The 25829-nt window shown below is 44.0% G+C and overlaps 1 protein-coding gene across 2 annotated transcripts in view; it reads right to left on the reverse strand.

Moving 5' to 3' along the window:
• The window catches only part of Fubp3 (far upstream element binding protein 3), a 50022-nt gene that overhangs the window by 18583 nt on the left and 5610 nt on the right, over window positions 1–25829 (reverse strand). Inside the window, exons 2-6 of one of the 2 annotated variants that reach the window (XM_076845244.2) lie at window positions 18187–18292; window positions 6186–6216; window positions 3732–3781; window positions 3265–3336; window positions 2010–2067 (exon numbers count right to left, since the gene is read on the reverse strand). In XM_076845244.2, coding sequence (XP_076701359.1) covers window positions 2010–2067; window positions 3265–3336; window positions 3732–3781; window positions 6186–6216; window positions 18187–18292 — 317 coding nt within the window. Of the gene's footprint in view, window positions 1–2009; window positions 2068–3264; window positions 3337–3731; window positions 3782–6185; window positions 6220–18186; window positions 18293–25829 lie in introns of both variants that reach the window. The other variant, XM_076845243.2, reaches the window with a different exon arrangement.

Consider the following 25829-nt stretch of genomic DNA (forward strand, 5'->3'; position numbering starts at 1 on the left):
AAAAGCAACACACACCACAAAACCACTGTTCTGACACGGAGCCATGATGAGCGGGCTACTGCCAGACACAGCCCCCTGCATGTTTGCCTCTGCACCTGCTAGAGTCGCCACAGACAGCTTCTCCTTCCACTGACTGTCAGCTGCTTTGGTGGCAAGGACCACCTCTTAATCCTCTGTACATCTCTCTGTTCCCCAATCTATCAAACCCTTTCACAGAGTAGGCGCTCAGTACACATTTGTTAGGTCAGGAGAGAGAATAACGAGGAGGATGGGAAGAAAGAAAGCAAGGGTTAGTATTCATAGTTCATACTTCCAGACTCCAGATTTCTTCTCCATGGCTAAAAAAACTGCTCTATGACCTTCAACCTACAACTGAGGATCACCAGTCTGGTTTTAAGAGGTGGGAGGGGAGACAGCGTCCCACTACAGCTCTGCACTCAGGGGCATCCCAGTTGGGACCCTGTGCTCCCCAAGCCATGCTCCTTCTGTTAGTTGATTCATCCTGGGGGAGGGAAACTGCAATGTGGCCACAGTGCAACCCAGTCTACCAATGTCACCTGTCAGGCCAATTTCTTTCCTTTTCTGCACCAGAATCTTCCCTAGCTGTATTTACAGAATCCCTTTTTTTTTTTTTTTTTTTTAGTACCAGAGACTAAACTCAGGGGCATTCAACCACATCCCCAGCCCTATTTTATATTTCATTTAGAGACAGGGTCTCACTGAGTTGCTCAGCGCCTCACAGTTACTGAAGCTGGCTTTGAACTTGCAATTCTCTTGCCTTAGTCTTCTGAGCCGCTGGGATTACAGGCATGAGTCCCTGCGCCTGCCAGAATCCATTCTTTAAACTGCCAAACACCATCTATTTTTTGGTTCCTGAGACAGAGGAGGAGTTAGCCACCAAACAGGCTGGAAAAGGCAAGACTACTTCCTCCCCAAGCTAAAATCCCACTGCCTCAACTCCTTGGGTAGACACAAAGCAGGAATGGTTAGAGAGGTGGAAGGAAGGAGAGAGAGAGGTAGGAAATGGGTGTTGCTTTTTATAGTCTTGAGATTTTGTGTACAGAATCAGCTTTGCGTATCTTCTCAGTTACAGCAGCTTTTTAATATTTTGCTAGTGCACTAGATTAACCTATGCTGGAAGGAAAATGCCTTGACTCCAGCTAAACCATCCAGCTCGCCCTATAATGCACACCTGCCAGGGACATTTATTCTGGTTCACTACTTGCAATGTTACAGAGAAAAAGAGAATTTAAACTCATCTAGACTCCTAAGAAATGGAAACAATAAAACAATTCTACCTATTGAGCCAGACATAATCTTAGCGGCTTGTGCCCATTTGCAATGCTACTCAATAGATTGAAAAAGGAAAGTGAGATGACTTAGAGTCAGCATATCCCCTTTCCCTAGGAGGTTCCTGGTTTAGGAGGCCTACATCTATCTGGTACGAGGCTCTGAGCATGTGCGAACCAGGAGAGGAAAGCAATGCCAGTCTTAGGGCAGCTGCGAGGGCCCCAACAGTCAGACACCCTCTGGCTGGTTTATACAACACTCTGTAGAGCAAAAGTCACAAAGAATGAAGAACTGGTTCACAAATATTAGAGGGTGAGGGGTCAGACCAGGCAAAAGACCTGGTGCTAAGGCTCTATGTAGCTCACAGCCTGATAGGCCCTCTCTTCCAGCCCTGCCCAGGTAAAGGAGACGTTAACTCTTGAGAAGAAGTTGATTAGCTTGTTCAGGTGGGGTGCATGTCTGCTCCTAAAGCCTGGCTTATGAAGGAGATAGCCGAAAGGCACCCTGCAGGGTTAAGGAAGAGGCAGTACCTTGTGTATTTGGTAACAGAAAAGCTCCCCAGGTGTGGCGACCTCCCAGATCTTTGTCCTGTGGGAGCATATGCTGTGTAGACTGCAGCCCAGACTGACAGTGTTCGGGGACCATTTTGCCCTTCCATTTCTCCCCATTTGGGGAAGGAGGAAGAAGAGTGAAAGGAAAAGTAAATAAAATAAACTTACTCAATACTTTCTGGGGTTCCGGTAAGTACACAGGGCCTCTCTGGAATCCCAGAACTCTCTATAAGAAGAACCAAGAAGATGAGGTGTGTTGGTGGGCATCAGCGACTGTGTGCCTTTGCCTCTGTGTGCAGACTGTCTCTCTGGTGCTGGGTCCTACACCAGCTCCACAGAGGCCCAGTCTCCCCAAAAGGACAGTCTCCTCTGCATGGGGATGGAACACGAAGCTGGCAGCTCCACCCTAGGTTCTCAAAGTGGAAACAAGTCCCACAGGGAGGTGGCAGGACACAGAGGTATGCAGATGAGAATTAGCCACCAGCCTCAGCTTCGCTCTGATCCTCCCACAAGCTAGTCATCCCTCAAGTCACTGTGGCATGCCATTCCTCAGTTTCTCCACCTGTAGAGCAGTTTAATGGTCACACAATCGCAAACAGTTCTGAGACACGCTGCTAAGGAACTTAACGATAAGCACCCATGACTACTACCAGTTATTGCATGAATATCCAAAGAGATCAGTAACAGCTATGTGGAGCTGGTCCTGGGTCATTTGACAAGAGAGGAAAATGTTTCTTTCCAGCTGCTCATGTGATGCTTCAGTTTGTTCCTAAAAAAGTACTTCTTAAAATCCTTCCTCAAAAACTTGAAAGAGAAATAGCCACCAGCAGTTAATGCTTTCAAGATACGGTAAAGACACCTCTTTAACATTAGGACGTTCTTCTAGTTGAATGTCCTCTAGACCCCTTCCTCCCCAATGGAAAGAGTTCAAACTCATATGAGATGATAAAAAAAAATAAAAACTGTTCTTCAATCCATCTCTCTCCATATTGCGTGGTCAAAACCGACCCTGCTAGGAAAGGTCCTGAAATGTGTATGAAACAGGCTAATTCAACCAAAACCACAGTGTCCTCTTTCCACAATGGGAAGGAGAGCTCACCGGGGGGCCAGGATGCAGTCCCCACTGTGTCTGGTGTAATATTCTGGTGCAGAAAACATAGCTGGCAGGTGCTAGGAAGGAGCCATGCCTGGCCACAGAGCTATGGAGGGTCCACCCCAGAAGCCAGACCGAAGTCCTATCTCTGGACTGGCTTTTGCTTTGGTGCTTATGTGGGAGTCCAACTCCAGAGGTGCAAGGAGACAGCAATCACATATACTTACCAAAACCCCCAAACTTCTAAGCAACAAGCAAAGGTACCAACTCTGGAAAACTGCAAAATACTTATTTCTATCAAACGGAGATCTGTGAAAAAGAAGCCCTTACCTGAAGCAATCTGAATTTTGCAACCAGATTCTGCTTGAATCCTCGAAATCTGCTCACCTCCCCTGCCGATAACTGAAACAAATTGAACAGAGTCAGAATGTACCTCTCATTCTGTATTTAACCATGCACGAATGACAGAATTAATTCAACAGTTACACTTCACCCACTGCTCACTACAAATTAAGTTGGCCCCCGTGAGCCCATCTCAACTCTCTGGGCACTACACCAAAGGAAACTGCATGTGAAACACAGCAGACAGATACAGGGTATTGTAGCTGGAGGGGGGTGGGGGGGTGGGGGCGGCAAGGGTGTCTATGACCCTAAGCTCTGGTCTCTCCCTTGGCCTGGAGAGAAATCTGCAGCACTTTAGGGATGTGGGGAACATACATGCGAAGTATTCTACTACAGGTGAAAAGAAAAAAAAGAAGATAGGAATTAGAGGATAAGTGGATAATGTGGATACTTACTAAATCCAACCATTTTATCAGGCACTTTGAATTCTTCTGTTATTACTGCCCTAAAAACAATATTTTAGAATATTTTAGAAAAAATATAGAGTATAGAATTCTGCAGCCACTCTAGACTCCCCAGCTTCCCAAACTGGCAATTTTCAAGGGTTAAAATAAATTGTGCCAATTTAGCCAACGAATCACAAGCTTCTACAGAGAGCCATCAATGAACCTTTGGTCAATGGCTATTTCAAAACCAGCATCTTCGTCTCCTTGTGTCAGAGAAAGAAACTTCTGGGCCACGAGCCCCTGCCCTCCATTCTGTATACAGCTGCTTAACTTTTTTTTTCCAGCTGCTTAACTTATACCTCACCAGGTCCTCCCTCAGCCTGAGGCATCAATCCCAGGGTCTTTCCTTACAGATCCTCTGGGGCCTGGGGAGATGTGTAGACTTCTATTACAGTGTTCTCGATAGATCAGCGATATTCAACTTTACTTTGACATTCCTTATCTCCCAGCCTTTTTATGGTTTTCTGGCCTCTCTCCAATTTATCTGTTTTTTTAAGATGAAATGCCCCAAATGAAACCAGTATCCATCCAGCAGAGGCCTAATCAGTATTGACCAGAACAGAATGATCACCTCATCACCTCACTTACTCTGCAAAGTACTTCCGTTAAATGCTATCTCACCTATTTTGTCCAATCCCCCTCCACTGCAAAACAAACAATAAAAAACAAAAATCCTATACACACACACACACACACACACACACACACACACACACCTGCACTGCCTCTTTCAAACAAAACAGGGATCATGGACAATATCCAATTTGCCCAACACCCCAGAAAGCAATTAAATCTAAACATGTACCTTGGGAAGAAGTTAAATCCAAGTGGTTTTTTTTTTTTTTTTTTTTTTTTCCAAAAAGCAAGCATTTCTAAACATCTTTCACACAGCTGTATTTGTCCCCACCATGGAAAGAACTGAATGAAGTGTGGGTTTGAGGCAAGCGCAGTGCTTAAAAGAAATGCAAGAGCATCCACAGCTCTTGCTGCTGCGTCCCTGAGAGGCAGCAATACCTCCTCCAGGAGCTCCTGTCCTCAGGCCTGGCTGCAAGGACCAGCTCGTCTCCTCCCTCAAGATATGTGTTTTCACCCCAAATCAGGCAGTTCCCAGCTTACTAATCAGTAGTGCCGTGGAAGCCGACACCAACCCCTGTTGGCCTAACATCCTGCGGCAGACGCTGGGTCCCTGTCAGGAGGCAAATCCTGATTGTTCCAGGATGACAGCACTCCTGTGCGCGTGACTGAGAGGCTGCTGCTCCCATCGCATGGAGCACAAGCTGTCTACTCTCAGAAAACATTACGCGGGAATTGACTAGAGGGCCTTCAACACACAACACGAAATGTCATGGAGCTCGGGCAGCTCCTTGGCCCTCAGGAACAACATCAGCAGACTCTTTCTGGGGAAGAGATGTACCGAGACAAGCTGCTTTGGGCTTCTTGGAAGAAAAGGTTCTTTTCTAAATGTGAGGCTGAACTCTGACTACCATGTTTGGCACAGACATTTTGGAAAGAAACATTCTAGGTATGGCGTAGGACAGCCAGTGTTTCATTCCTCATTTAAATTATCTTAATTCATTAACAAAACAAAGCAAACAAGGAATCAGCAAGAAAACCCAGGATAAATGTCTGGGTTAATTAATACCTGATGATTTCTAGAAACTCCCCAACATTAATGCAGAACATAGAGGGTAAAACATATCCACACAAGTCAAGGTCAAGGGATCTAGGTGTCAGTAAGATTCCTCACTAAAGAGAAAGAATGGCTGTTTCCTGTGTCCTACTTCCTTTTTTAAGAATAATAGTGAAGCCACAATATCCTATCTTACTGCTGGCCTACAGATCTTTACAGCTTTCTAAATCCTCAACACTAACAGAAGGAAGGCTGAGGGAAACAGGCAGAGGACTCACCAGCCAGCTGGCTGAGGTTCTCTGGTAAGTAAGACCCTGTCCCCATGCTGGGGCTAGAACCCTGGTTTCTGGCCTCCCCAGCCACGCACTCCCTGAGCACCATCAGTACTTCCAGTGGGCCAAGACCCCAAACTCTCCTCCAGTGAAGAAGCTAAGAATTAATAAAACACTGGGAAAGCCATAAAACCAGGTGGGACAATGTCATATTCTTTCCTTTTAAATTAAACATGTTGGAAGAAAAGAGCAGCTCCAACACACTGGAAGTCATTTAAGTTTTTGTACAAAACACCTGCTTTTTAATATCTTGTATCAGGCCATCCCTTGGGCTTATACTGTCTTGGAAAGGGCTGGCAAAAACCTGGAGTTTTAAAAAAATCTAGCCCACGGTTTCTCTCACACTCCCAACCTCTGACTTTCTAACACTCTAGTACAGATGGTGGATCAATAAACAATTAGAAATGATCAATAAATAATAAAACATAACCCACTGCTTACCTTTGATGTACCAAGGCCCCTAACTGGTTACCTACTGTGGCAAAGAGAAAGAGAAAAGAAAAATCAAAGCATTAGCACGGATAAACTAACTTCATCCTTGTACGAGTTCTTACCATTTCGGGGGGGAAGGAAGGCAGAAAGAAAGCAAACAGTAATTTAGGCTCAGTGGCTGAAATGAATGCGTTATATGATATGAAACAGGAGGGGACGTCTTGATCAACAGTCTCTAACCCAGTGTCCAGCTGAACGCAGGATAAGAAATTGATCTGTGTGTCCACATGCTGAGAGGCCTGGGAGAAAATCCTGCTCGCTTAAATCCCTCTAACTTCCTACCTCCCTCCTGCTCTGGATCCAAACTCAATGTAAAGACTGAGCCGCTCCTTCTCTCTCTTTTAAAAACAAATGAGAAGATTTACCCTCCTGGAAGCATTGTTAAGGACTGCTCCAGGCAGCTGCAGTCACTAAGAACAGGCACATATGTTCCTGGCAGCCACAGGGAGGGGACAGCCCCCAGGCTCCCACCCATCTCAGAAGGGCACAAGCAGCTCCAAGGGTGAGGCCTCCTCCCTCCCAGGCCTCTTCCCTGGCCCACCATGGCCCTCCAAACACATGCGGTGGACACCAAGAGGTACAGCCGCCTCTGAAGCCCATTTCACAGAGACAACAGTGCCAAACAGCCTCTTATTAAAACCGACTCTGTAATCACATTCCCACAAAACCACTTTAGCTACGCTTTGTGTTCCAATTTCTCCTCTTTCAGCTATTGATGAGTGTCTCCTTCACCAACCATCAGCAAAAAATGATTCTGTGGCATTTCTCTCCTGGAAAATGCAGCTTAGAAAACATATCCAGCAGACAATGAAAAAGTCTAAGAACCAAACATATTACAAAGAACTCAATGTATCTTACAAGATGCTAAAAAGAGCATTCAAAAATTGTCTTTGTAGAAAGTCATTACAAGGATAGAAAGGATCAATGACATCAACTTCAGGACAAAGAGCAAAAAGGTCTAATAAATATACAGAACTCCAACTGCTCTTCTTCCTGTTCAAATGTGACCCTGTCATTCTCTAGATAGTAGCTGGTCATAGAGACAAAAGAAAAAGAAACCAGATAATGACATTCTGGAAGAAGAAAAAGCAGAGAGAAACTATGTTCCAAAAGGTAAAGACAGCTGATGAGTTTGCTGAAGCTATTGATCCAGAAATACCATATTTCTTCTGATCAATAGCAAGATAATGGTCTACAGCCAAAACATCGACACTATACACTGTTAATCTGCTTACCTCAGGGATAAGAGAAATGTTTTTTAATTGACTTAAATTTTCTTTTCGTACACCCAGGTTTTTTTTTTTCGTTGTAGTTGAACACAATGTCTTTATTTTATGTATTTATGTTTATGTGATGAGGATCTTACCCAGGGCCTCTCACCTGTGAGGTGAGCACTCTACCGCTGAGCCATAAGCCCAGCCCACACACCCAGTTTTAATATCACAAATGCTCTCAGTTTGGATTGGCAGTGCTCACGAGTCCCATTTCACATAAACAATCCCCAGCTTGGAAAGACTCAGCCCTGACTGCTTTTGGAGGGGAGAGCGGACTGTCCACCACCAAAGGCAGTGGGAATAAAAAAGAATGCACTGAAGGAGGTCCAGGCAGAGTGCCTGCGGGTCTGCTTAGCTGCTCCTTTCTGAGTCAAGTTCAGCTTTCCCAATTACCACCAGAATTTCTCTTCTAGAAGGTAAATAATCCATGGAAGAAGAACTAAATATCTTGAAACAGGGACATGGAAGAGAGGTACCTATTGGCCCAACATGTAATGAGGTCAGAGGGCAGCTCCTGGTCCAGCGGGCTACTGGGTTACTGACATCAAGAGGACAATGCTCTGGGCTGGGGATGTGGCTCAAGAGGTAACGCACTCGCCTGGTGTGCATGTGGCCTGGGTTCGATCCTCAGCACTACATACAAACAGAGATGTTGTGTCCGCCCAAAACTAAAAAAAATAAATATTAAAAAATTCTCTTTCTCGGGCTGGGGATGTGGCTCAAGCGGTAGCGTGCTCGCCTGGCATGCGTGCGGCCCGGGTTCGATCCTCAGCACCACATACAAAACAAAAGATGTTGTGTCCGCCGAAAACTAAAAAATAAATATTAAAATTCTCTCTCTCTCTCTAAAAAAAAAAAAAAAAAAAAAAAAAAATTCTCTCTCTCTCTCTCAAAAAAAAAAAAAAAATAAAAGAGGACCATGCTCTTCAGGTATGTCTGTCTAAACGAAAAGCCATGGCAACAGCACAGGGCACCGCTGCCGTGGGGACTTCAGGAGACTCAAGAGAACACTCAAAGTCTTCTGTTAAAGGCCACTCCAAATTCTGTGCTCGCCACAGAAATGGAAATGCCTTTCTGTTGGCAATGTATGTGTCACAGAGGCTCTGCGCAACAGCGGCACCTCTGACAGCCAGCTGCTCTGCTGACAGGTGGAGATGCTCAGAGACTGAACATAAAATTGCACTCGCCACCATCCCAAAGACGCAAGGACTACTGAGGCCACACCACCGAAAACAAAACCAAACGATATGCAGAGTACCCGCTCTCGGAGTTGGCAGAGCTTGAGAAGGACAAACACTCTCCCTTGTCCAGGAAAAGGCTGTGGCCCAATGCTAAAGCATGTGACCTAAAGCTTGGTTCCCTTAGGCAGCATTCCCAAGTTGGTGCCCAAAAATGAAAACCAGCAGTGAGATGAAGGGTCACTGGGCACTCATACAGCAAACTGATATGTCCAGCTCCAGGGACAGGTGACTTCTCAGTCTGCAGGGAGGCAGATGGGATGTCTATCAAGTTCAATTTAATGGTAACTACAGTCATTTTACTGTAAAGAAGGAAAAATGCTGAATAAAATCAGTCCTATTTCCTGTTAATGGTGCATGCTGGTTGACAACGCCTCGTCTTGCTTCAAAGTTCCCCTCAGCTCAATTTCAGCACACGCGCACACGGGGTGGCTCTCATTTACCCTGCACACGACATAATAGGAAGCTGCCTGGGCTACATATGGGAAAATGAACTTCTTGTGGAAAAGAGGTTTCCTACAATATAAGAAATTCTTTCTGAAGAGTAATACTCTGCCAATTTCAATAATGATCTTTAAAAAAAAGCAGTAAGGTGGCCAGACATATTCTTTCCTATTAGTGAGGAGAAAAGAAAAAAAAAAAAAGAAAGAAAAAAGAAAAAGAAGAAGAAAAATAAGACCAGGCTTCATTCTTCTCCCCTAGAAGAAATGCTAACAAAGTATTGCTGGGCCACAGTCCTGACTTTATAACAGGCATCAATTTTAATAGACGCTCTCCTCTCCCCCAAACCCCAAGGAACAGAAGTACCAATTACTCCTCACGACAGCTCAGACAACACGGCTGGCATCACGCGCAGAAGGGCAGGTGAGCAGCGCAGCCAGGGGAGGAATGTCAACAGTTCTTGTGTGACTGACAAAAACACACCGACCCTCCCTCTTCAGATCTGGAAAACATCCTCCGCTCAGCCCCTTCCTTGGATCTCCATCCCTTCTGACTCTGACCAGTCCTCTCCCAGGCCCCGGCTAAGGCAGGGACACAGTATTAGCTAGGGAGACACAAAGGCGGAATTCCTGTGTCCTGGGCAGCAGCTCTGCCCCGGACCACCCAACACTACCTTGTTGAGTTCAGCTGAAAGGCCTATGGAAGTTCTCTGTTAGTAATTTTGTGAATTATTTTTTAAGTGAGAAAAAAGTTGACCTCAATAACACCACTCCTCCTTGTAGTCTATGAGTCTTTGCAAGTGGGAAAGACCCCTGGTGCCTCATCTGCCTGGTCCACTCTGTCCTCTAAGAGTGTTCCCAGAGACCTTCTTGCCATTCCCATTTCAGCACTTGCAGGGAGAGCAAGGGATCCTGAGCTCCAGCCAACCCTCAGCACCTAGGCCCATGTCAACTCTGCATCCATCCCCACCCTTCATCTTACAGGTTTCCACACTGCCTTTCAGGTGCTGAACACTGTGCTAGGGTTCTTGGAATGAAATCATCAACAAGGTAAATCTTTGCCCTCAGAAGCTGAGCATCCGGTGGGGAAAGGAGAAAGTGCACGCTCAGAACTAACCCAAGCCTCCAGGAGTGAGGATGCCTTGAGGCCTGCACCCTCCCTAGCACAAGCAATGGAGCGCCACTGAGAGCAGAGTGCTTCTGTGACATTACCTTCACAGCACTAGGCCGTATTTTCACTTCAGTCAGTGGTCATGAAATCAACAGAGCAATCACAAGGAGCTATACTAAAAATGAAAGAGAAAATGAAATACCACATATAATAAGAATATGCATTTAATAAACCTCTTAGTTAAATGTTTTAATGTGCATACCAACTAGTTCTGATAGAAAAATGATTAACTCATGTTGTATTTGAATTTTTCTTCTTGAAAAAAATTGTATTTTGAGAGAGAATCTTGCTAAATTGCCTATGCTGGCCTTGAACTTATGATGCTCCTGTCTCAGTAAATGGTACTTTAAAAAGTTTGAAAATACCTTGATATAACCCTCCTAAAAAATTTTGTGGGCTGAGACTGTGGCTCAGTGGTAGAGTGCTTGCCTAGTATGAATGAGGCACTAGGTTCAATTCTCAGCACCACATATAAACAAAGTCCGTTGACAACTAAAAACATATTTGTGACAATAGTACTATCAGCTCTATCCTACAAGTGAGGATATAGAGGCTCAGACACATTAAGCAACCTACCCCAAATCACACAGCAAACAACTGGCAGGGCTAGGATTTAAACCCCAGCCTATCAGATTTTGGATTCCCATTTCCAAGCACTAGTGTCTTACACCACATGAGACAGAGGTCAAGGTTCAAGTCTCCCTTATGTCATATTAATATTTGTCTAGGGTCAAAATTACTTTTCCAGACCTCTGTGTTCTTATCTATACAACTGGAGTGTAAGCTTCATGTTTCCTTGTAGCTGTGACCTTTTCTCATTCTGTCCAGGGCCTCCTCCAACATTCAATCCCTAGCCCCGCCCCCCGCCCCGCCCCCGGCAATCACTGATGTACTGTCTATTCCATAAATGTTATGCCAAGAGAATAACACAATGTGTAGTCTTTGGGGACTGCCTTTCTGCCCGTGGCACACAGCACAGCTCCCTGGAGACTCAGCCAAGTTGCTGAAGGTCCCCTGTACCACCAGCCTGTTCCTGGGCTGCTCAGTCTCACACCAGCACTGTCTGTCTAACCCTTCACTTGCTCAAGGACGTCTTGGTGTTTGCAGTCTGGGGCTGTTATGAATAAAGCTGTGACAAGGATTTGCGGACAGGTTTTTTTTTTTAGTGAATGTTAAGTTTGCATTTCTTGGGAATAAAGGCCCAGGAGTACAGCTTGGGGTTGTATGACAAGTACATGCTAAGTTCTGTAGGACTGTAAAACTGTCTCCTGGACAGGCTGTACCATCAAGATAAATCTTGATGCTCCTGTAGAGTGCAAGGCACAGTGGCACACACCTGTAATCCTACCAACTTAGCAAGGCCTGTCTCATAATAAAAAAAATAAAAAGGGCTGGGGATGTAGCTCAATGGTAGAGTACCCCTGGTTCTTCTATCCCTGGTACCAAAAATAAACAAATAGCGGGGGGCCTCCTGCAGTGATTTTGATGTTCAGCCAGGGTAGAAAGACATTTTGGTTAACATATTTCCTAAGAGAATTGGAAAAAAATAGGAAACCTCTTTGAATTTGACAGTTATGATTTCTTCTCCAGACTGATGGTTGTAAGGCACGCAACAGATACTGCCTGTGAGCTCCAGTTACAGCTCTGTCACAGCACTCCTGCAGCAGATTTAGCCCATTTGTTTTTGTGGGAAATGCCCACTATTCCATCTCGCTGGCTAAGCCAACTGTCAACCAACCAGTCAGTTCACACTCTGCCAGGAAAAAGAATCTCACTTCCTTTTTCCACCTCACACATACATATGTGTCCATTTGACCACCATCTCAACTCTGAATTGTAATCCTGACTCGGTACAGATGGAGGGAGGAACGGGGTCCAGTAGGGCAGGGCACAGAGCCTCTGCCAGGAGTTATCATCTGGATAAAAATCAGACTCTGCTTCAGTGTTCCCCACCAAGACTGTGAACAGTGTTCACAGTGCCCCTCATTGTGTCTCCTGGGGACTCTCCACCCTGAGTCCTTGACTTATCAACCAAACCAAGGAAGGGGAATTCAAGAAGTGTGTGGCAAGGAGAAGGCCATGCAGGGCAGATACAATTCCCAGAAATCTATTTCAAGGAAGGAGGAAGCTGAAAAGCCAGAAGCTAATAGAGAATTAGGCAAAGCTAATAGAGAATGCCTCTATTGGCCCATGCATGCCCACCCAACCCCAGAAGTCTTCACGCAGCAGCGTGAAAAGGAGGGCCAGAGAGCTGCCTAACTTGCTTCACCTCCGGCAAAGGCAAATCTCTCCCAGCCCCATGACTCTCAGCAGAGGTGTCTCAGTATTGGCTTCCACCCCTCCAGCACCCTCTACCACCCTCCATTCAGGGAAAGGACCAATATCACAGCGAAGCACTTCATTTTTCTGTCTCCCAAGACTGGCACACGCAGGCTCCAGGTAGAGTGGGCCCCGCACAGCAGCCTCCCGACCACCCACTCCGGCCCCCTCAGCCTCAAGGCAGCAAGCAGTGTAACAGCAAGTTTCCTCTTCACTCCTCTTTTTCTCTTTCTCCGTGCCCTGTGACACAAGTGATGAAACAAAAAACTTGTAAAGGAGCACAAGTATTCTGTTCCCATCTGACAGCACACGCAGGAACCATTCCTTCACTTCCCAAAACAGCAAAAGAACGAGACAGTGTGGGTCTACACCACACACTCATCGCAGACAGTCTCTGGTAGAGGTGGGCCTATTTCAAAGTCACTTGTAAGCCTCTGCTTCCTCCCCCAGTGGCAGGAACCCAAAGTTCTGGTTCTGGTGTCTCCTTCACACAGGCGGGAAGGTGAGGGGGGTTGTTTAATTCAACCCAAGAAGCCCCAGGGCTTCTGAAGCCCTCTGGGAAGGACATGGTGGGGGGGGTGCTGCACTCCTTGACCATGGGGAGGGTAAAGCGACTTCTCCCTCTATCAAAACTCTGGGTTAAACAGGAGCAATACCTGGTTTCTCAAGCAGATAGGCAGGTACACAGTGGACCCTGAGAGGCTGAGAAGAGTGGAAGGAGGGCAGCCTCTGTATGCTTTCCTAAAGGAAGAAAAAGAAAGGCTTGAGCTCATTCATGAGCTGATGCTAGACCAGGGCTGGCAGACTGCCTGAGGGCAGCTGCCTGCTTTTGTAAATAACATACTACTGAAATACAGCCATGTTCATCTGCCACGTGTTTACCTATCATCCGTGGCTGCTTCTAAGTTCCAATGGCACAGCTGAGGTGCAAGCCAAAAATATTTACTACCTGGTCTCTTTTAAGAAAAAGCTTTCCGGACAGGCACAGCAGGGCACGCCCATAAGCCCAGTGACTTGAGAGGCTGGGGCAGGAGGATTGCAAGTTCAAGGTCAACTTGGGGAAAGCACCCAGACCCTGCCTCAAAATAAAAGAAAAAAGGGTACTTGCCAATGGACAAAACCCTGAGTTCCATACCCACTGCTGCAACAGAAAACTTGTCAATGTGCAATTAAGTCCAAATCTGTATTTCTAAATCGCTCAGCTCATATTGTCCTCTTAAACTTGAAGCTTACTTTTTACAAAACATTAAAGATGCTAAACACAGCATATGACAAGGGTAAAGCAGAAGAGTTACTTGTTTCACTCTCCAAGGCACAAGGGAAATGAAGAGTCTTTGATCACGTTGAATGTGGCAGGAGAGGAGCATCATGGGCTCTGGTGCCTGCATAACAAAAGAGGGGATGCTGTGTGCCACCAAAAGGGGACAAAAACTAGTTTGGAGGACCAGCCCCGAATGTGGTTTACTACACACTGGTGAAGTGGGTGTGTGAGAAAAGGAGAAAACAGCAAAGGAAAAGGAGGGAAGAATGAAAAAGAAGGAGAGAAGATGAAGCAGCCAGGGAACTTGGAAGCCAGATACCAAAAATGTCGAAAGAAGTTTCTAGAAGGAAGTCACATTAACTCTTTTTTTTTTTTTGCTACTGGGAATGGAACCCAGAGGTACCTAACCACTGAACCACACCCCCAGCCCTGTTCTGTATTATACTTAGAGACAAAGTCTCATTGAGTTGCTTAGGGCCTCCAATTGCTGTGGCTGGCTTTGGACTTGTGATCCTCTTGCCATAGCCTCCCAAGCCATGGGGATTACTGGTGTGCACCACGGCACTTGGTAAGTCACATCAATTCTGAGACCTGAAGGTGAGTGAGAGATGGCCAGGTAAAGAACTGGAGAGGGTATAACTTTCAGGAAGAGCAAAGAAAAGAGATGCCTAGGCTGTAGTGGTGAGCACAGGACTAGGAAAAGAAACTAGAAAGGCAGGGAGGCCATGGCCAGCTTAGGAAGATCTGGACCTCTGACTGCTGGAAGCTGCAGTAGTCCTAAAGGAGACACAGGATACGTCAGCATGGCTGCAGGAAGAGGCTCCAGCTGCAGCATGAAGAAAGTACTGTATGGGAGAGGTGCCATAGAGATCAGAGCAGGATTTGTGAATTGCTGGGGTACCAAACACACATCTCAAAGACTGTAAGAAAGTTCAGGTGTCAACTGAAGATGCTACAGTACAAATGATTTGATGTGAAGCTGGAGGGCAGTGGAATGACTGTTCTTGCTGAGGAAGGGAACCTAGGCAGGCCCTGAAAGCCAAGCTCCAAATTCCTTGCTTGGTCCCAAGCAGGATCAGGAACTAGCAATCTCACAGACAGCTCAAAATTGTCACTCTCTGGAATGCAACTAAACCAAGCCCCCTTGTACACCAAGAACCAACCTGTCCCCTATCACACTGCCTCACACAATTCATCTTCCAGTTTATGTTTGAAAATCTCAACTGTCCTGAGTCAAGTCTACAGTAAGGTTCTAGTTAAAGTAAAGTGCTTTTAAGTGAATAACATCTCCAAAAAGTTTTAAGTGACTGAACTTCAACCTCCTAAAGGTTAAAGAACCCTGCTTCACAGTTAAATCAGAAAGTTCACATTGCTAAAGAAGTGATCTGGTGAGCGTCTATCACGAAACCCCAAGCCAAACCAAACAAGAACCTAGAAAACCTTTGGAAATCTTTAATGCTAGGAAAAAAGTGATGACATTCCTGCTTCTGGTTCTGTATCCAGGCTCTGGGCTTTTCTAAATTCTTTTTGCAATGACAGCAAGACTTGCAAGACTCAGAAAGCTATCAGGTTAACAGAGGACATCACTTCCCCCAACAGGGTCTGTGTGTTCATATACCTAACTCAAGACACAGAGAACTGACCCAGTACCTTTATTCCCATTAGAACATATCTGACAAAGACCAGGCCAAGAGGCCCCAAAAGCTCAGGGTTCCTAAGGTTCTTGCTGAGCTCAATAGCAAGCCCGAACTCTACAAGGAAAAAACTTGGAGAAATGTGTAAGTCTGTTATTTAACAATGATCAACAGAAAGATTAGTTTTATCAACTGGGATGAAGAATGTAAGAAGCCTGAGGAAAAAATGTCTTGTTCTTCAATACAGTTTCCATTGTTATAGAAGACAAGATGTCCAGAGATGATGACAAATCCGACAGGACACACACCACAGTATCCAGTGGGAGAGTGGCCCATTCCCACTGTAAGAAGGCTTAACATGTAGAGAGGAAAACGAAAATTGCATTCATTTTGTTTATGAGTATTTATTCTCCAAAAGGCAAACAGGTTAAAAATATGCATTTCGAAATATCAGGTGAAGACATATGATATAATAATGAACTTGGTTTTTAAATATGATTCTGGCTGTTGGTCAACTACATCTGCCTGCTACCCAGTTCTCCCTTATTGATAGATCCGGAACCTTTTACTGATTTCTTTCAAATATATACACAAAGGACCAATGGGAGAAAGATGTCTGCACAATGCTGGAGGGGGGGTTTCATTTGCAAATATTTAGGTGGTCCTTATGCAAAGGACACAGGTAGTCTTACCTGTTCACTGTGTGCCTAAGGTTTGACACTTCAACTCTGCGGAAAACAAGGCTGAATTGTCATGAAAGACTGATGAGTTGTGAGATGTATCGATCCTGACTTCTGGAAACACTGGGCCATGGAGACTGTGTCCATTAATGAGACCTGCGCTCAGAGCCAGAGAGCTCAGTTTGATTTTGATATTGATGTCCCATAGGACATCACTGGATGTTCAAAGCATGAACACCCTACAAAGGCAAGGTTACTTTGCATCACAGCTCTTAGCTAAGGCAAAAATGCAGAAAATGTCATCAGTCACATTTGGTCTAAGAAAATACCAACATCAGTAATGTATAAAAAGATCATAGAGCACCATTTTGAAGCAGCAGTTCAAATGGTTATCTTAGTTCCAATGGCCTTGGGGTAGATTATCCACATGTGTGACCTTAAATAGTTAAAAAACAAAACAAAAAAAACAAAACAGACAAGAATTTTATACTCAAAATGATCATGCTGTATCCTCAAAGTCTTCACCTTGTCAGTCTAAACAGTTACTCAAAAATTTCCCACATCTAAAACAATGGCCATCTCTACTTTTAGAATACCTGAAGAAACCAAAGAAATTGCAGTAGCACCAAATTTACATACATGTATGTATACGTATGTATATACACGTGTGTATGTACATACACACACACACACATATTATTTTTTTATACCAGGGACTGAACCCACTGAGCCACATTCCCAGCACCTTTTATGTTCTATTTTGGACAGGGGCTCACTAAGGTGCTGAGTCTGGCTAGTTTTAAAAAATATTTTTAGGGCTAGGACTGTGGCTCAGCGGTAGAGCACTTGCCTAGCACTTGTGAGGCCCTGGGTTCAATCCTCAGCACCACATAAGAATAAATTTTAAAAAGGTATTAAAATAAATAATAAATTATTTTTAAAATTATTGTTAATTATAGATGGACACAATACCTTTATTTTATTTATTTACTTTTATGTTGTGCTGGAGATTAACCCAGTGCCTCAGACATGCTGGCAAATGTTCTACCACGGAGCCACCGACCCAGCCCTGAGGCTGGCCTTGAACCTGCAATCCTCCTGTCTCAGTCTCCTGAGTTTAGGCATGTGCCACCACACCCAGCCAAATTATATTTTTTCTGAGTACATAAAAACCGTTACTTTCTTTGGAAGATACAATACTTCTGTTCTGCACTTTCCTTTCTTTCACTTGCATCACAGAAATAAGCAAAACCATAAACAATTGAGTGCATACAGAGACAGGAAGAACAGCAGAAGACCAGAGAAGACCCTTAACTATGTGCGGATGTAAGTGTCATCAAGTGACCCTCACACCCTGTACGGGATTCTCAAATTCCTTTTGGGATGGAGAAGAAAACAAAAATGAAGAAAACATTAAATGTATGAATGAATAAAATAAAAACAGAAGCTTCTCAAAAGAGCTTGTCATAAATGGGGAGGTGAAAACCCAGCAGATATTGTGAAAGGTCACCATCCCTGTACTCCCTTTCTTGGAGTACAAGACGCAGCCACAGCTTCCTCAGAGCTGCACACCAAATCTGAGCTTTTCTTTGGAGGAAAGTGGGAACTTCAATTTCCACACATGCACTAGAAGAAGCTAGTGCTAAATTTAGAAGCTAAATCAAAATTCTCAAAGGGGTCAAATGACTTCCAGATGGATGTTCAAGGCCAAGTCTTTACCTTGGAGCCCAGCTGAAAAAATTTCTGTATTATCAAGGCAAATAGGAATTCAAATGCTAGAGAATTGTTGAGAACAATTATCCTAAATACATCCCCTCTACCATTCCTCTCAGGAGAGCGATGCTGGAAAGAGCCGTTAAGGAAAGGGCTGAAAGAGTCAAGCATGGCTGGTAGGCTCACTCCGACCCTGCGGGAGGGCACGCAGGGGACTCACCTCCATCGTCCAGGGGCCGTTTCTGCACGCCATATCCATACACGCAGGGATCCACGAGAGGCGTGGAGTTGTTCAAGTGAGGAATCGAATCAATCTTAGCAGCAATCTACAAAGAGAATCAGATTTAAATACTCAGTAACAAATCAAAGCCGTATTAGAACACACAAGAGTCCCATGAAGGGACTGTTACCCGCTTCTCCCCCAACGACCTTACTGTAAGGCATCATCACAACAGGCCAGTTTTCCCTGTGAACTGAGTTTTCTTTTGGCCTTAATAATAATAATAATGTCTTTAGAAATAAAAATACTTCCCCAACTGTGCCTTTACAGGCAAATCCATATTTTTAAGTAGTTACTAAATATATAGGTATGCCTCATCTTTTTTTTAATTGATTTTATTTTTTAAATACATGACAGCGGAACGCACTGCAATTCTTATTACACATATAGAGCACAATTTTTCATATCTCTGTTTTTATGTAAAGTATGTTCACACCAATTCATGTCTTCAAACATGTACTTTGGATATAGGTATGCCTCATCTTAAAGCAGGCAGACAATATGGAGAACTTTATTCAAAAACCTCATTTTATTACAGGATTCTTTTCCCTTCGGCAACAAATTCCCCAAGAATATTTCATAGGCCTGGTTTGCTCAGAAACAACAACTCTTCAGGACTAAATCCATCCTATTAACTTTAACATCCATAAACTGATGATGTGAGCTTCACAGACAAAAAATGATAAACTGCTCCTCCACGTTGGAAATGTCCAAACAATTTCAGAAGGATTCCTGCCCCACAGAAAAGGGAGGCAACTTCTGAGAACAATGTCAGCAGCTGAAGTTGTTTATCAGCCAAAGAACAGAACATAGCTAGTAAGTTTTCCCCCCAGAAACAAATGCCGAACTTCCTACTTATCTACTTTGTTCTCATTAGGAAATTAAACATGGCATAATAAATCAACTCTCACTTAAGCAAAGAAGTATTTACAGCAACTGTTCTTCATGTCAGTCCCTTAGTAAAGTTCAACAAGCAGGGAGGACAGAGGGCAGCCAGCAGAGCTGTCCCATATAGCTGAGGTTTTCCTGGTAGTTCTGTGCTAGTCCAAAAGTGCCCAGAAGTCTGACGCCTTCTGGAACCAACATGAAGATAAATAACCTTAAACAAATAAATGACAAAGATAAACACGAGACTGAAAACCAAATGCAGGCCTTGGAATGCCAGCCAGGCTCCCAGGCATCCCAAGTCCACTGATGTCTGCTCTCCTCCCTTCCATTTACTGGTTCTGCGATGTTGGGCAAGTCTCCTTCCTCTCTGCATAAAAACCCTAGGGTACAATACCATATTAGTTTTTGAAATATAGTTAAGATACCTTGAACAAAGGAGCTTCAAGTAGTAGAAATATTTTACAAATACCAGGGTTTTGAAAAGAAGGCAATCCATCCAACAAATACTAGTTATCTGCAGTGTGATGAGCTGTTTGAGGCACTGGGGCTGCTGTGCAGAATATGACCTAGGACAGCCCTGACTCTCTTGAACCAGCACAGCTGGTGGGGACTTACAGGGTACACAAGGTAATCAGTAACTGATCACTCCAGCTGGTACTAAGCATTAAGATGACATACACAGGGCCCAGAAGAGGTGCTTCAAGTAAAGCAATCAGGGAAGGGCCACTGCAAGGAGGTATTATCTGATCTGAGAACTACATGAGGAGGAGGCTGGCCACAGAAAAACCAGAGGATGTCCTAGGCAGAGGGAACAGCTTGTACAAAAGCCCTGGGGCAGAACAGGCTTGCAGGTATAAGCCTAGAAGAGATAAGTCAATTTCACTGAGCACAAGGACCTAGATGTATTCTAAGAGGTTCTTAGAGCCTTACTGGTCTTGGTAAGGAACTTGGATTTTATAGAAAGGCTGATGGAAGACTATTCCCAAGTTTTAATCCAGAGAGAAACATGCTCGTTTTTATTGTTAAATGATCCCTTTGACTACTTCAAGGAAAACAGATTGTAAGGAGATAAGGAGAGGAAGATCATACTAGTGTATAGTAGAGGCCAGAGGTCAGCAAATTATGGTTGGTGAACCACCTGCTTTTGTAATGAAGGTTTTATGAGAACACAACCACACATTTGTTCATATATCACCTATGGCTGGCTTTGCACTACAGTGGCACAGAGACTGTGCAGTGTGCAAAGCCTAAATGTTAACACTTACTACACAGACCTTTAAAGGAAGTTTGCTGACCCCTGTCTAACCTAGAGATGATAGCAGCCTGAATGCATGCTTAAAACTTTTTTCCCCACCAGTAAGAAAAATACTAAGAAACCCCAGCTCATATACCCAAGATTCAGGTAAGGGATCATTTGCTCCAAACAGCACACTGCCCCAGACTTGCAATCTCATTCTCCATATTTTTTTTAATTTTTAATATTTAAATTTTTTAGTTTTCGGTGGACACAACATCTTTATTTTATTTGTATGTGGTGCTATGGATCGAACCCAGCACCTCACGCATGCCAGGCCAGCGCGCTACCGCTTGAGCCACATCCCCAGCCTCTCTCCATATGTTTTGGATAAGCTTGTGGTAGTTGGCTACTTACTCAAGATGTAAAAGCTATCTTTAAGGAATTAGTTGGTAAAGCAGATGGATTTAAAAGGTAAGAACACTTCAGTGGCTTACACTTCACAGGAGACCACAATAAACTGAGCAGCAAATGGCTGGTGTAGGGAGTGTCAAGATTATTGTCCCAGTTGTTTTTTAAAAATGGCCCCAGCAAGGCCTAACGGATGGCGCATTCCTGTACTCCCAACTACTTAGGAGGCTGAGGCAGGAGGATCATAAGTTCAAGGCCAGCCTAGACAACTCAGAAAGACACTGACTCATAATAAAGTAAAATAAAAGGATTAGATGTATACTCAGTGGCAGAATGCTTGCTGAGCATGTGCGAGGTCCTGGGTTCCATCCTTAGCACCATGTAAAAAACTTAAGCAAAATACGGCCCTAAAACTTCCCAGCAGACAAGGAAGATGACCCCAAAATGAGAAAGGGGTAGCCTGGCACATTGGTGCATGCCTGTAATCCCAGCATCTCAGAAGGCTGAGGCAGGAGAAATGCAAGTTCAAAGTCAGCCTCAGCAACTTAGCAAGACCCTGTCTCAAAATAAAAAATAAGGGATATGGCTCATTGATGAAATGCCCCTGGGTTCAATCCCTTGGTGCGGGGAAAAAAAAAAAAAAAAAGAAAAAGTGGGTGTGTGGGTGGGGGTTCTATGGCTAAAGGTACTATGATTCTCTGTGGAATCCCCAACAGTATGTGCATCAAACCACTCTCTCAACAGACCACCCCAAAAAGCTCCACACATTAGGCACATCATCTCTATTCCCTTCTGATGATGCCTACTGGCTTCTAGCTCTTTTCCCTTCCTTCTTACATAGCTAAAATGTATTCCTGAGTCCTTGGCCTTCCTTATAATTTATAAGGAAATTCCAGTTTCATATGGTGCTGGAATGTCACATAGAAATGTTACAAGCTTTCTGTTCCTAGTTTTGATTAAATCGTCAAGTGTCTTTCCAAAATATGACAAGTCTCTCGGATTTGTTCTTAATTCATGCCTGCTTCAGTTTTCTATAACTTGGGAAGCCTGCAAAGAGAGAGGCAGTCCAGAGTAATAGTTAAGAGGTATAGTGCTGAAGCCAGCAGGTTGCTTTTGAATCCTGGCAATACAAATGTTAGATGAGTAATTATACTTTGCATTTATATTATACTGTACATTACAATATACTGTAAAGAAACAATGTATTCTTTTATTCATAAAGCACATTTCTTGTTCCAAGAAATGGTTTTAAATATCTAATAATGAAAATTAAAATAATTTATTGAGTGCTTACTATGTGGCAGGCACTCTGCTAAGAAATCTTCAGATATATTGTTTTTCTCATGATGATTCTCTAAGAAACTGGTATTTCCATTTTAAGACACACACACACACACACACACACACACACACACACAAAAAGGCCCACAGAAGCTGAGTGACCCACCCAAGCCACCCAGTCTAAAAGTGAAGAATAGCATTTAAGCCTGGGGCCCCCGACTCAGAGTCTAGGCTCCTAACTATTAGGCAACCACCTCTCTCTCTCCTCCACTTCACACTCTCTTAAAACCCATCTAAATTCCTGAGGACTTCAAAACCTAATGACTCCCAGTGCCTACAGTTCAAGGGACTGCTCACATCCTCACTCATCTCCTCCTAAACAGTAGCTGCTTCGGGAATGTGAGGTTCAGAATGGTGCAGGCCAGAAGATAACAGAAGCACACAAGCTGGGATACTCCAACAAAACCAAGGCCACTCTGTTTCTTATCTGCAGGCATGACCTTGGAGACTCTGCTAGTGATTTTCTATCACACAAGTCACCCCCTCCTTTTGGGGGGAGACAAATGGGTTATCTCACTACTTGCACTACTTTAAGCACAGTGACAGATGAAAAACAAATCACCATCTTGGACATTCAGCCCCTAATGTAAGGAGCAGAATAGAGGGGAGGGGACTACCACACCAGGAGTCAGCTGAGAGTCCTGATTTTCCTACCACTCTTCCAGTGTGTGACCTTCAAGGGCCCTGTTCCTTGGTATTTTCACTTGTAAAATACAGGGCTGATCATACCCATGTTTTCTAAAGAGGAGGATACAGACAATTCTAGAAGGCACATGGATCAGTACTTTTTTGGGGGGCGGGGGGCGGTGTGGGGGGTTCCAGGGATTGAACTCAGAGGCTCTTGAGCACAGAGCCACATCCCCAGTCCTATTTTGTATTTTATTTAGAGACAGGGTCTCGCTGAGTTGCTTTAGTGCCTCACTGTTGCTGAGGCTTGGCTGTGAACTCTCAATCCTCCTGCCTCAGCCTCCTGAGCTACTGCGATTACAGGTGTGCACCACCACACCCAGCTTATGGATCAGTATTTTTATTAACATATACACACACTGTCCTTAGTCACCTTTGATGCATGGCTGTTTTCCACTTACGATAGTGATTTTTCTTTTGAAAATACTTTAATATTAAGTAAATAGTACCTTTGATGCATGGCTGTTTTCCACTTACGATAGTGATTTTTCTTTTGAAAATACTTTAATATTAAGTAAATAGTATAATGAGGGCTCATTTTTATGGCAAAAATCATAAAGGTGGTAAACAAATCACTGAAGCTAGGAAATACAGCAATTAATTATTCCCTTTTCTGATTCACAAAGTAGTCCACCTTACAAATCCAAAGGGAAACTAGGACTACCTACACATACCTGAGAACTTTATACTAAATAGAAACAGGTAAAGGCCCCAAATGCCAGAAAGTCACCTACACACCCTTCTCCATGCCACTAACTATAACTACTCCTGTTCTCGGAGATCCAGCAGACAGGTAAAGCTCACATCGCTATCCAGGGAGTGGGAACCTGCTTCGGGGCAACCTGTGCTCTTCATCCACAAGTGTGGCCCTGCCTGGAAGAACACTAAGGTTGGACTGCAAATCTCTGCTTCCCATAGCAGAAGCAGAACCCAGGCACTATGCTCGAGTCTCAGAGACAGGGTCCTGAACCTTGGTGTATAGGGGAAAGCCCTAGACCGGCATCCAACTTCCTGATGTGTTACAAAGAAGAAAGTACACCAAATTCATTGCTCCCTTACCAGGCTGTTGCCCAGTGCCTTTCTTTAATTTTCAATGATAGTGTGAAGTAGTTAACTATTTTCATTACTATGAATTCAGAGACAGTCTACCTGGAAGTGTACCTCTACAGATAGCAAGGTAACAAGTGAAAATCACCCCAAAAATGCCAGCAAATATTAAGGATCCAGAAATGTCTGCTATTTTAACCTTTTGTCTAAATATAATAGTAATACAAAAGAGTGCATGGAGCCCGCATTTACAGTTCACTGCATTTTCACATCCTTAGCACCTATGATTAAGGGTCCAGATCAAGACAGAGCACGGGCTGTGGTGTAGCTCATATGGTAGCATGCACAGGAATCTCCAAGGCACTGGGTTCCATCCCCAGAACAGAGAAAGAAAACAAAAGAAAGTTGACTCATGGCCCCTTCAGTAGACACTACCCACCTCGTAACATTAGCTATTTTCCAAATTACTATCATCAAGGATTTCCATTTTTCAGATGAGAAACTGAGGCTTAAAGAAGTTAAATAATTCGTTCAAGGTCACCATGCCAGAAGTAGCAGAACCAGAACTTACACGCACACAATCTGAATTCAAAGTTCTGTCTTCTAAATAACCACTTCATGATACTACTACTCCTTGGGAACTTTGTGACCCTCAAATGAGGGAATATATCTAAGAACTCTTGCCTGGCGCCCAGCACAGCATGGGCTCCATGAATGGTAGCTATTGTCATTAGAGATGGGGCCTGGCTGATCCTGCCCCATTTACTGGCATTAAGCAAAACAAGCAATTCTATGACAATGAGATACGGTGTTAGCTCTTCTCAGGAGCTTTTCCTGACAACCTCATCCCACCCACATTTGGGCAGAATTAAAAACTCCTCTATTAGTTTGCTAAGCACTCTGTAAACTACCTACTGTCTCCCCACTACTGAGCTCTTTGAGGAGGGGCTCTTGTCACAATCATATTATACCCGAGGACAAAAGTTCTTAACTGGGACTTCCAGGTTTTAGCTTTAGAGAAATCATGAACTTCATGAAATTTAAGTATTTTTGGGGGGAGGATCAAAGTTTTCAGAAATCTCAAAAAAATCCAAGTTCTGAAAAAATTAAAGAACACTTTCCCAATGCTTAGCACAGAACACGTGCTCATTAAACTCTGCTGAATTTAAAGTAGGTATGGAGAAGCCCATCTGCAGGTAACATGCTAACATGACCAGCTGAGGCTCTCAGCAGAAACACTGATCTACGTGGTCTAAAAGGACATGCCCCATTAGTATTCTCCCTCCTGACAGAGTTCCACCATCATCCCTTCAAGGTTTTGTTCACAGATATTACTATAGCCAGGCATGGTCACACACACCTGTAATCCCAGCTACTTAAAAGGCTGGGGCAAAATTGCAAATTCAAGGCCAGCATATGCAACTTAGAGAGATCCCCCATCTAAAAATCTAAAAAAGATGGGCAGTGGGAGAGGATGTAGCTCAGTAGAGCACTTGCTTAGCATGCACAAGGTCCTGGGTTCAATGTCCAGTACTCCCTCACCCCAACGCACAAAATTCTGCTGTAGTCACCTCTCTGGGATAAAAAACTACTCAATTAATTCAGCAAAGAAACCATGCCTTCTTAAAATACAGAAGAAATGGGTTCAAGAACTACTTCCCATACAGCAATGTTGCATCATTTTGGTTCATTATTCTCAAATATGAAATGAGAATTATAGCCTTGCCTAGATTATTTCACCTGGTGTTGTGAGAATGGATCTAACTCCACAATACAGTGAAACCAGCTAAAAATCTGTCTGATTTATCTTCACACTGGCCCAGCACCCAGCAGAAGCCATGAACTCAGCAGTTCCTCACATAATGGTAAGTGATCTGAACCACACCACAACTTGCCCTAATGTTACTCAGTCTTGCAAATGATTTGTTACCATCTGGCATTAGAATAAAAGTACAGTTCATACTCCAAAAGTAGT

The sequence above is a fragment of the Callospermophilus lateralis genome, chromosome 2 (genome assembly GCF_048772815.1).
Source record: "Callospermophilus lateralis isolate mCalLat2 chromosome 2, mCalLat2.hap1, whole genome shotgun sequence".
Taxonomy (NCBI): Eukaryota; Metazoa; Chordata; class Mammalia; order Rodentia; family Sciuridae; genus Callospermophilus; species Callospermophilus lateralis.